Source organism: Lissotriton vulgaris, chromosome 7 (genome assembly GCF_964263255.1).
Source record: "Lissotriton vulgaris chromosome 7, aLisVul1.2, whole genome shotgun sequence".
Taxonomy (NCBI): Eukaryota; Metazoa; Chordata; class Amphibia; order Caudata; family Salamandridae; genus Lissotriton; species Lissotriton vulgaris.
The window spans coordinates 930,894,817-930,907,712 of record NC_141695.1 but is presented as its reverse complement, the minus strand read 5'-3'; the positions used below and the strand labels follow the sequence as shown (position 1 = coordinate 930,907,712).

Sequence of the window (12,896 nt, the reverse complement as noted above, 5' to 3'; positions counted from 1 at the left end):
TGAGAAAGGAGGTTCCGGCTGGGAGCTGGGAAAGAGGTGATAAAACAGCTTCCTTTGAAGTCTGATGCCGAGGCTGTGTGCGATGTGTGATAGCTAGGTTTTAGTAAGACGTATTGGAAACCATAGAATGGCAGAGGAAAGGCAGTGCTGGGAGTGGGGCTGGGCAACCATGCCAGCATTCCAATTCACGAGTAGATGGTCCTGTTTATAACCTGCGGAGTGCGTGAAGTGCCTGTTGGCAAATGGAATCAGAGTGGCCGCGGTCGCTTTGATGTTATGGTCTTGTCTTGCTTTGTGGGAGGGTTAGGGGGAACGAATTCCTGTGCACGCGCCTGGTTCACATGAACTGTACGCGATCCGCAGTTAGACTTTTCGGAAGCCTTACTATAAATCTCGCCTACCATCCCTACGGGACGGAATAGACGAGACCTAAAAATGGTGGTTGTGTCACGTTCATTTGTCTCTCTTTATTTTATTCTGATTTAACAAATTACTCAAACGTTCCTTTACGCCTAAAAATGAAGCAAAAGTGTCTTATTTCTTGTAATTTTCCATTAGGATATGTTTCCTACTCACTCCCACCTTTTCCTAAAGCTACTATAATACAACCAAAAGAAAGAACTTACTATTCTCTCTTCTTCTTAGAGAAGTGCTAAACACCTTAAAGAATGTAACTTTAACTTTGAGTGAAACACTGACTTTTGCCAGTAGAAAAAATGGACTTACTGTTCCAGTAAGCATGCTATGGTGCGCCAATCACCGCTGTTCCATAACATTTGCACATTGAATGAAGAGAACAGAAGAGTAGGTGTGCCAATCACCCCATTTGACTGTTCCCAACAATAAAAGAAAGAGAACTCAGCCAGATCAGCAGATGTGTGCCAATTGCCGTAAATATTTGTGTTTTATTATTATTATTTTTTTTAATCCGGCCTGTAAACGAAGCTGCATGAAGGTGTGCACTACAGTTGTTAAGCCACACCGCATGCGAGAACCACTTGCTTGAAGGGTTATCAAGTGAAAGTCTTCCCAACTTTACCAAATGGCGCCTGTACATGATGACGCACGTCCAGAAGCCTGAATTGTTATTCAGTGAAAGACTTCCCAACTTTAGAAAATGGCACCCATGCGTGACGACACATGTCGGCGCTCATTAAACAGCTCGTCAGCTGGAACAAAATGCGTTCCAGCACTCCTACGTCATTCATACGAAACAAGGCCCGACTATCCTGTGCTGCGATGAGGCTCAAAGGCAGTGAAAACGAGTTTCACCACATGCCTCTTCCACGTATCTCCTCACTGGTGTATTTTTTTTAATTTTTATTACAAACACCCCCTTCAGTCCACAATCAGCCGTTGAAGAAGTGTAATAAACACCTTCTCAACCAACTGTAGTTCTGCGCTGGAGAAGAGTGGACCACAGCTTCTCTGTTAAATTTCAAAGAAGAGAGGGAGGAAGACCTCACTTGATGTTGAGGTGAGACCAGGCTCATCGCCAAATTAATGTGGTGTTCACCACATAAAAAACGAACAGACTCAACAGATTAAACTCTGGTCCGATTTATTCACCTCATCCATCAGCAACTGGTGAGTAACTGACAACTGTAGAATCCCATTACATAGAGAGGTTCTACTTAGAACACATAGGGAGATTCCACACGGAACCAGGTATGATGTTACACCAACCACCACCATTACCTTTTTGAACTATCTGGGCACAGACAGGAGCCCGAATGCAGGAGCCTTGAACTGTACATGAACGTCACCAGCAACGCACCTTAGGTATTTTCCTGAGCTTCTCTGCAGTTGGAATCTGAAAATACCCTTCCTGCAGATCCGGATTTTCAACCTTACCTGCTTCAGATGCTTCAATTAGAAGGTCCAAGATTAGATGTAAACCCTGTTCCTCTTGGAAATAATAAAGGAACAGAAGTAACAACCTTGACCTCTCTAGTCCGGATGAATCAGTTCTGTTGTTCCTGTTTTTTTAAAGATAATGGAGATCTTCTAAGATGTTGACCCAGAGGTCTGAGATTATTTCTGAACACTTCCGAAAGAATAACGTCACTTCAGGGGAGGGAGGAGAGAACTTGTATTTGCGGGAGAAGAGGAAGTAATTGAGAAAGCAGCTGCTGCTTGAAACATCTGAGCTCCACCTCTATTATTATGGGGTCAAAAAGATTGGACTGCTGCTGACTTTGAGGTCCCTGTCTTGGTGGAGAGAATTGGTAGCTGTAGTCTTTAAAAAATTTCGGTACTGAAGATGGAATTTTGGTGCAAGAGAGTTAAACCCAAAGCCGAGCAATTACACGATTCTCCTTAAACTTTTCTATGGATTTCACACCCTTTACACCAAAACGTCTCTCGCATCAAACGGCATGTCCACCAACTGGGCCAAACGTCACATAGGAAACTTGTAGAGCACACCCAGGCATGTATGTCTAAGACACACTGAAGCCCACAGATTTAGCCTTAGCAGCCAAAGTGTCTAAGCCAGTTTGAGTGGCCTGTTTAGAAGTGCTGCCACCGAATCCTGAATGAAGTTCGTGAACTGCAAGCTTGTGCTCTTCTGAATATGTCCTGGTAATTTATAAGTAAGCAAAAAAGCTATTTCCCAAAAGGCATGGGAGTATCTCGCTAATAAGCAAGAATTTAAAGTAGGACTTCCAGAAGTGAAAATCTTTTTGCAAAAGTTACACGGGCGCTTAGACAGCCTCTATGGTGGAATAGCTGGGAAAGGGTCCTGTTTACTCATGACAGTGGATACCTGCACCACCAACCTTTCGAGGATTGGATGGGTTTAAAGAAACGACAGATCTGCAGGAGCCTTAGGCTCCATCGGGGAAAAGAGATCCTAACATTTGGAGGTTGGTAGGTCACTGACCTATGGATCCAGCAAGGAGTAAAGGACTTAAAGAAAAAATATAGGATGGAATACAAAAAGTGAATATTCCACCAATGTAGGTATTTAGCAGCAAAGAAAGCTATGTGGTGCATCGATCCCAGGGAAGGGGCATCCACCTTCGTACATATTTCATTGCTACCCATTGAGTTGCAGATCCTTTGCTCTCACCCACCGCCTTTCCCCAGACACTGCTCCAGAGTAGACCAGGATAATGTTGGGAAGCTTTCTAGCGGTGTCCTGCCTTCTACAAGTGGCTCAGAGATGCCAGCCTGGCATCAGGGTTAGTGGTAAAAGAGGAGGGCCTGGCTTTATGGTCCATGCCTCCATGCTAACAAGGTTCGGCACACCAGTGGGGTTGACCAGAAGCTCACTTGCTGCAAGTCTTGAGCCATCATCACTGGATTTTCCTAATGGCAAGGTTTATAGCACACAACAGTAGGCTTTATCAGAAATTTGCAGAATGAGGGCCGTAGTGTCTTGAATGTAAAATGTGAAGTAACAGTGGCAATCCTAAGACATCAAGCTAGTGAACCATTTCCAGTGATTTCTTTTAATATTTCCTTGTGGACAATGCTACGCAATGACTGACTGGCCAACAGGGAAAACTTCAGATTTCTCCCACCTGGTTGCTGATGAATTGCCAAATGGGCTGCAACACGCAAAGCCACATTTCAGAAACATGTGAACCAAGAGCGAAGCTGCCTCAGCCCGCCCACGTATATAGATGCTTAGACTTCTTAGGAAATACCATGTCAATTATTAATAGATGACCAAAGATCACTCACCGGGCAGCTTCACATTACACATCTTGATGACTTCACTGTATTTTTCAGGGGTGAACATGAATGGATCACCACAGCAATACTGCTACTCATTTGGAGAATGTATGGCCCAGAGTGGAAATCAATTGTTTTACATTTGTCTTTTGATCAAAAGTCACATTATCAACATTCTTTTATTTGTTAACATTTATATTTTATCTTCACTGTGCTTGGATATTATCCTATACATTAAGATTGCATGCCACTAAATCCGGTGAACACATTCATTCAATTGAACCATCCTTCTCATTCTCTTTCATAAACCCATTCATTCTTCTTGCAAAACCCACTTATAACATTTAAAACCTATTAATGCATCTCTGAATTTCTTTCTTGATTGGTATTGGAATGTCATTTATGCATACTACTAATATGTCTTCCCTTAGGAATCAGTTACTTTTTTTATTATCAACATATTATTTGTAGTTAATCTCACAATTTATCGTTCATTATTCTACATCCAGAATCTTTATGTTTTTACAACTTGGTAAATCCAAATATTCTGTATTTTAATTATGCTGTGGCTAGTGTTCATTCAACTTCTCTAGGGGAACTTGAATGAACTGTAGCCACAGCATCAATAAAATACGAAATTCAGAGATATATGAATGGGTTTTAAATGTTGGATGTGGGTTTGCAAGAAGAATGAATGAGGCTATAAAAGAGAATGAGAAGGATGGTTCAATTGAATGAATGTTTTTATTGGATTTAGTGGCATGCAATCCGGATGCATAGGATAATATCCATACACAGTGAAGATAAAATATAAATGTTAATAAATAAAAGAATGTTGATAATGTAAATGTTAATAAAAATGCAAATGTAAAATAATTGTTTTCCTCTCTGGTCCATACATTCTCCAAATGAGTAACAGTATGTGTGAATAAAAAGATCACGGTTGCCAGGGTTTTCTTTGCAATATTAGCTTTTTCCTTGCCCCAGGAACCGTATCTAAGCAGGCGAGCACTTCCTTTTGAGATGTATCACCACAGCAGACAGTTGCTAGAAAAAGAAGCAAGTTCTTTTTATATACCCAAGACAATAGATATGGGGAATTGAATTGTGGTGAGAAAGAGCAGCAGGCACAGCATTATTCCCAACAGCATTTGCCTTCAAATATGAAAAAAGCCAACAGGAAAAATGAAACTACAGACCTGAGTGCAATAGAAAACTGAAATAAGTTTGCCAAGTTGTCAAAAGGATGCAATAGCTCTTTAGCAAGTGGTAATAACTCGGCTCCTTAGAGCTCTTCGTGGGTGTCTGCAGAAGCGAATATGCAGTGGTTCTTAAATGTGGTCTATCAGAATGATTTTATCATCCACTCACAGCAATTTCCTCGGCTCTCTCCAAGCAACTTGTGGTTTGTAATTTGTTAACTTCACAGAAAACAATTGCACCAGAGTGCTTTTGTCTCTGTACGAAGCTTTTGAAGCATGGTTGAGTTCCTTTACGCCTGCATACCATCCCAAATTGAATGTTTTTTACTCAGATGGATTGTAGGATTTCTTCTGTCAGTAGGTCTCAGGAAGAATTTCTCCCTGCTCTCAAGTAACAAATACTCTTTGTGAGAACGTTGATTATTACCTGGGGTGGATGGTAATCCACTACGAGTAATATGTGACTATTCTTATTAGGTTTCATAAATGTATCCGTCATTTAAATCCGATCTTAACCACCGGTAGCTATAGCACAGAGCACACAGGCTTAACTTAAGCAAACATGTAAAGTGTTTAGAAGACCAAAACAGTTAAAAAGTCGAAAGCACAACAAAATAAAAATCCCACTCCCATTTGTAAAATAGAGAATATTTTAATGAACAGACTGACACCAAAATGTCAAAGATGACATAGGGAGAATTAGATATATGAATATTTAAAATGTTAAATGAAAATAGCACCAAAAAGCATTAAGCTCCAACCATGCTCCTCTGAAAGTGCCTGACGGGTGCCAAGGTGTGACTTAAATGTCGACTGTGATGGAGTGCAGGTTGGGTATAGAAACCAAGTCTGTTCCGGTCAGATGTTTTCTCTGTCTTAGTCTCCGAAATGGTAGTAAAAATTCCTCAGTAGGGCAAGGCAGCAGGTTCTGGAAGAGATGGGCATCAAAATGCTGAAGTGCCAGTGAAGCCTCTGACATTTGGTGGGAAAGCTCAATCGAGACATTCATATTTGCGCCCGATGAAGTTGCCTCACTGACTGTGTACTTTTGGTGCTTTTGCATGGTGAAGATTTCTACTTTCGGGCTAAGTCACTTGTTCGGAGCTCAGATTCATCCAGCGTGGCATGGGTGATAGATGTGGCCAAGCAGGGCACCACAAAAACCAGATGCTTTTTCTGAGTGTTTTATATTTTAATTATGATGAAATTTTATTATTGCAAATTCATATTTTTAAATGGTTTTATCTTTAGCACGCATTGCAATGGTTTTAAGTAACTCTGCAAATAAAAATAAACCGAAACTGAAACAGATACTTTTTCTGTGACGTTCCTCTGAAACAGATTTGCTTCTGTGGAAAAGCTCAGAATTGGAGCAATCACAATTTTTGGTCTAGTGGCTTTGCACCATCTTCAGCTTGAGTTCACAGGTTTGTCCCAGTCCTTTGTAGTCTTTGGAGCAAAAACATTTCTAACTCCCAGGTTTCTCAGTACATTAGAAAGGGTACACTTTGAAACCGCCCAATGTCCCAGGACCTCGGAAACAGCACTTGGGGGTCAAGACTCACTATACCACAAGCCAGCAGTGAGGTCCAGGGCAGGTCTAGTTGGAAATGGTCAGCTGGGCTCTTCCGGAAAAGAGGTTTCAAGTAGCTTGTTGTGTCCTTGTAGCTTAACAGGAAGTCAGTCAACTCTCCCTTGGAGTCCAAATCGTTGTCTAGGGTACAAGTTGGAGAAGGTCTAGCCTTTCAGATCTCCTCAATGGTCTTCACAGCAGGTGCAGTCCTTCTTCTGTATTCCAGAAGTCCAGTGGTGTTCTGAAGAGGGTGCCCAGGGGTGCCACATTTATATCTGGCACTAGCCTATGGGTGATGGTGAGTCCGGGCCCCTCCCTAACAAATAGGTTAAAAAATCCCAGTGGTAAACCTCCCAATGTTTGCAGCAATTCCGGTCTGCTCTTACACTAGCAGCCCCTTGCATTACAAAGGGGTGGGCGGGGGAGTGGAATACAAAACAAAAGCATCACGAAAGACAAAAAATACATAAAATTGGACTTACCTGCTCTGACGGCTGCCGCCTTCCTCACCTCCATTCAGGATCTGCTGCACACTGCGCAGGCTCCCAGATGCCAATACTAGTCCCAAAATGAGAGCTGCGCTGGGATTGGTCTGAGCGCCATGGTTCGCTACTCAGACACATAATGGGGGCCTGTGCTGGCTTTCCACCTGGCTGTACACACAGCTTGGGTTGGAGAAAGGCTAAGTGTGCATGATGGTTTGGCCGCCCACAGAATGCCGGCTAAATCATTGTGTGCACTTAGCAGTGCCTGCCACTCCCCCCTCCTCCCTGGTGCTGCAGAGTCAGTATGGATCGACACGCCCCTCCCTCAACTCACAGCTTGCATGAGAAAAAATAAAAAGATAATACAAATGTTTTATCATCATTTTATTTTTCTCGTTTGCCTTTGCTGGTTATCAGCAGGGGGTGACTCTCCTCTGCCATAATGTGGAGCTGCCCCTGTGCTCTAATGCAAACAATCCAACAATGCCCATCTCTACCCAATTCGAACATGGATCTCATGTGCCCCCCAGACATGTGGCCAGGGTAATGAACAACCCCTCCTCTTTGGGCACTTAAACCTAGTTCTGGGGGCAACACAACTCCTTTGCCACTGGGATTGCTGCCTGGCTGGCCAGAGGGACAAGATAGGTGGCTGCCCATGGGTCAGCTACTTCTGTCTGTGACAGAGTAGGCCTCTTAAGTTAACTAAGATCCTGGACACTGCCAAGATGCTCCTCCTTTCAGAGGAACAGAACACCTCCCCACATCCAAGGTCTTTGTCTCAGCTCTGACAGCCAGTCTCGTCAAATGGACTATTCAGCTTCTGGGTGGCAGAGGGAAGCTCATTCAATGGGCGTACAGAGGCTTTAGACAGCTCAAAGGTGACTTATTAAAAGTATCTTTTGTAAAATAATTATTACAAACCCAACTTTACCAGTGGATTGGGCATGTAATAAAAATGTTAAAAAGTCCATAAAAGAACTTTGTAGCTGTTTCCTAAGTAGAGATAACATTATTTATTTTAATATTATATCCCAAACCTTCCATATGTAACAGCTAGCACTGCTATTGGGAAAATAGCTTTTGAGGCAATGTCACTGTACGGGCATATTTTGCATGAAACATTTACATGTCCTACATGTAAATACCATGCACCCTGCCATATTGGACAATGGGGCCTACTTAGGGGTACTTACTAATATTTAAAAGGAGGGTTTACGTTCAATTTTCAGTTGTAAAACTGCTCAGGCAAGCTACAGTAGTAGACCTGCAGTCATATTTTACATTGTCACTTTAGTGGTGGCACAAAGTGTGCTCCAGTCCATAAGTGACATTTAGCTGACAGGCTCTGGGTACACTTTGTACCATGTACTAGGGACTTAGAGGTAGGTTAATACGCTCGTCAGTTGTATACCAGTTTCCACATTTTAATGGGTCAGATCCCATACACTGGGCACTGGACAGCAGTGTTCCAGTGTGCAGAGTCGAAAAACCAGCAAAGAAATTTTGCAAAACTTTGGTCTGACCACACAAAACGGGTCATTTTCCTACACTCTGAAACATGTACATTTTCTCCTTCCAAAAAGCCATTCTCCACCACAACATCCTCTTGTAGATTGTATGTAAACAATATAAGAACAACAACAAGCTACATAAAACTAAACTGCTCCAAAACAGAAAAACTTTTCTTAATGCCCCAACAGCCTTGCCAAGCACTAAACACTGATATGATCCTCAATGCCCAACGTGTATCTGTGATTAAAGCAAAAATTGGCTTGGGTCCTATCACTATCTGGCCTAGACCTCTATAATATACGTAAAAAGAAAATGACTAGATAGGTTATTCAACAGTTATTTGGCACACCCCGACTTTGAGCTGAAGCTAGAACATTTGTGGGGCACTGTTGGGACTCAAAGTAGAAATGTATTTCCCACTGGTGGAATGACCCCATTTAACATCGAGCTGCCTTCAGCTCAGTAAACAGGCAGGATTTCTTGAACTGGGCTATGTCCGCCTGTTATTTCACTTGTTATATAAGTACTGGTGCCCTCTAATGAATTTTGGAGGCAATTGATATTTTGTACGGTGTGTATGTTGTGTATACGTCTGTATTTGTATTTGGCGTTAGGAATCACATGCACTTTGTTGTGTTGATAAATGTGTTAGTTTGCAATTCGTGTCTCTTTGGTCGACATGATGAAATATTTTCATGTATAAATGTTTTGAATTCGAAAATCAATGTGAAATAAATCCTTCACACTTAGGATTTTTTGTCTAGGTTGTGTCAAAAAACTGTTGAATAACCCAACTTGTAACTGTGGTCAGCACTGGATCTAATTTCATGTAGCCTCTCTTGTCTTTGAACCTCAGAGGAACAACCAATACTAGTGAGAAAATCTATCAACTTCCACTCCATCCTCATCTGCATGCCACATTATCAAACTTCACATCCCCAGTCCAACGTATAGCAGTTACACTATACCCAACATTTGTTGTTAAATATCTGACCCACCTGCAAGGCCCTCGGTCTCATCCCTAAAAGCTTACTTGAAAAAGAAGCAAAATTCCACCATCACAAAATGAAAACAAACCATCCTAGTATGTGCTTAGTGCTTAACCAGACAAAATGTATCCCACAATTTCACAACACACAGCAGCTCAAACAAAGGGCGATATCCTGGGAGTAAGCTAATTTGGACTACGGAACAAATATCCTTTTGATATCAGCTTCAAAACAACCATTGTCATGCTTCCGATACTGGGCCTTTAATGGTGGCAGTAGGAAAACTGGAGCGCAACTGTCAATACCAAAATGGCAGCAAAACCTAAATATATATCAACATGTAGCAAACCGACCTTAAAATAAGTTTTGTTTTGCCAGAACTCCTTAGCATTGTTGTTTTTTTAGAGTTTTATATAGCGCGAACAAGACCCGATACATTGGGTATCAGAGCGCTTTACATGAGCACCAGTTTCGTTACAGAAGGACGCATTCATTTTTTTTTTTTGTTAGGCACGGGGAGATTAAGTGATTTGCCCAGATTCACTGGATGTTGAGTGTCGTTGCCGAGACTTGAACCTGGTTCCCTGGCTTCGAGGTCGACCACTCTAGCCATAAAGCTACATCCACTTGCCTTCCTTGTTTGCAGATTTCAGCTAATGTCATAACCAAAACTCAATTCTCTCTACGAACACTTCAACCTATAAAAACACAACATCTGCATAGAAGGGGTTTACCATTTTTGCAGACGTGAGAATCTTAGTGTGAAAAAATACCCACTTCATCGATTGCTAAAAGTAAATATTAGTGAATCAATCTTGCAGAAAAAAAGAAAATTCTTAACACTTTCTTAAAAATTATACAAAGAAAACTTTATAAACAATGTATGGAACTTGTGAATCAAGTAGACACACTTTCTGTGCAGTTTGGATGTAACAGCTGTGGCTTCAGAACTTCAGAGCTGAAAGAAGGAAAGGATCTTGCGAAGTGAAGTGTTGGTGCTATTAAAAAGTATGATCTCAACCATTACTTAAATATGTGAGACCTCCTTGCTAAAGCTCTGTAATTGGCAAGTTAGCAGCTTTAGTCTCTGACCTACACCAGCATTATAGATACATGATGGGCAGGGAAGTGGCTAGTCCTTGAGCTGTTACCATACTACAGAGAGTTTGGGCAGTGCTTACTTTGGAAAATAAAGTTTTGCTTAGAAGCCGGCGGTGGGCGTTACTGAATGTCACCATGTCGAACCAAGGCTGATCTCTTTTTATTCCTCTGCAAGACACTCCCTATCCTTTTAGCACAGGTTCTTGCTCTCTCTCTCTCTCATGTTTTTTTACATCTCTCTCTTCCTCCTTTTTTCCCCTTTCTGTTTTCACTCTGTTGCTCTGGGTCGAAGTTTGATGAAGAAAAATAAGTATTGATCCCCAAAAAGGAGTGCTGGTCGGTCCAACCTTTAAACACCTGCTCAAAGTAAGCACTGGGAGTGGAAGTCAGTGTTTACCTTCATTGCAATGGTCATGTCAGGTCCCTCATCTTTGAGGCTCAGCTTTAGGGATTTGGTGAGCTCTTTATTGCTGGTATGACTGTTTTCTCACATTTCTGGACTGTGGCCATTGCCGTCAGTCATGCAGTGCAATAGCTGGTCTGACCTTTGAGAGTCCTGATCACTGGTGGCTTCAGGCCACAGGAAGATTCAGTCATTCAAATGTCACTTTAGTGAAAGAGCCTTATCATGCATTTACCTTCATCACTGCAGGCAGATCTGTCAGGTAGTAGTGTTCCAGATGTACGCTTGCTGCTGCCAGGGTCAGTAAATACTCATTCCGGGCCTCTGTCAGCTGCTGGGTGCAGTCCGCAAGCTGAGTGGAGAACTAGGGGTGACAGAAAATACAGCCATCACCACACTTACAGAAAGAAGTACAAGAAAGCATTACATGACACTAAAATGTGTGAACTTGTGGCCGTGGAATACATATTCGTATTGAACCACAGATTCACTCAAAAGTCAGCATTCCCTTGCTAAGGCCCCAGCATGCTTCTTAGAAAGAAGGTCACATTCATCACCACCCACATATTCTCAATACAAAACATTAATGGTTTAGATCCGGGTCTCTGATGTGTCTGAAGTCAGCACATTTCACAAAAAACATGATGGCCATATCTCACCCACAGGCTGGAATTGACATGAGGTCTGTGATTCTGTAAGGTCTATCACCAATTGTGAAATGCTTCACTTTACTATCTACTAAACTCGTACAAAGGTTAATATGGTCACTTTTGCTCCCTTTAAATTGTGTTGCTATTTACCTCACTATATTTTGCTGCACTTTGTTTAAATTAATGGATGAGTAATGTACACTTACAGTATGGTGGTTTGGCCAACAGTGTCTGCATGTTGGAAGAGGGGCATTTACGACTGCTCAGGGGCATGCACCCAGCTGCCAGGTCTCGTGTAGGAAATTTCCATGACAAGGCCATTCTATATGGAGCGGTCTTATCAATATATATATATATATATATATATTATCTAGCAATTCAGAAAATACACCGCACTCTTCTCGGATGATTAAAGCAGAAATGCTGGAGGAATGGGGACGCAATAATATGGACTGCTCAAAGAAAATGATAGGAACTACATATTAAGATAGAGGACATAGAACGACAAATCAAGGCCTCACAAGAAGGGGATGAGGAAGTCAAGAAATTAAGAACAATAATAGAAAACAACTTGGACAAACACGAAAATGAAATAGAGGAAAGAAAACAACGCAAATTCAGAAGGGATGAGTTCAATTATGCAAATGGCGCCATATTCACATTTGCAAAAAGGTTTGATGCCCTGAAACAACAAGGTGCAACCAAACAGCAAAAGTCAAAGGGAATGACACCTGGTGCAAGTGAAACTGAATCAGATGCCAGTGAAGGGGAACAAAGGGGGAGAGCGGAAAAAACATTCGCATTCAAGAGATTTTCTTTTTTAGAGGAAATGGAACTGTTGTATCTGGATCAACAAAATCCAAAAACAAAAGGTAGAGGTCGTGGCAGAGGAAGACCTGGGGGTAGAGGGCGAGGCCAATTCAGAAACCCAAATCCAAGCGCAAAACCAGAAGAGCAAAACACTCCAAGATATCCATTGCGCAATCGCACTCTGCCAAGAAAATGAGTAGTATAAAATCAAATGATCCAGGCCCTAATCTGATAATTAATCTATCTGATTATACTCTAACAACAACTGAAAATAAATTACTCAACAAAGGCTTGACATTCAGCCCGGAAAAACATCATGATAGTGTGGAAACCAAAATAGACATGTATAAATATATCCGGAAATTAAAGTTGAAAAAATTATTTGCCAAGTCATCGAAAAAAGTGGGAGAAGATCCAAATACCGAAAACATCTCGAAGCAGAAAGGATATACTGTTTCAGATATACCAGTACTAAAGGTAGCCTATG

General features: G+C 41.7%; 1 protein-coding gene across 1 annotated transcript in view; it reads right to left on the bottom strand.

Annotated features, from left to right (window-relative positions):
- FCHSD1 (FCH and double SH3 domains 1) overlaps window positions 1-12,896 on the bottom strand; it is a 309,094-nt gene that overhangs the window by 223,747 nt on the left and 72,451 nt on the right. Inside the window, exon 8 of the mRNA XM_086931360.1 lies at window positions 11,185-11,313. Coding sequence (XP_086787486.1) covers window positions 11,185-11,313 — 129 coding nt within the window. The remainder of the gene's footprint in view (window positions 1-11,184; window positions 11,314-12,896) is intronic.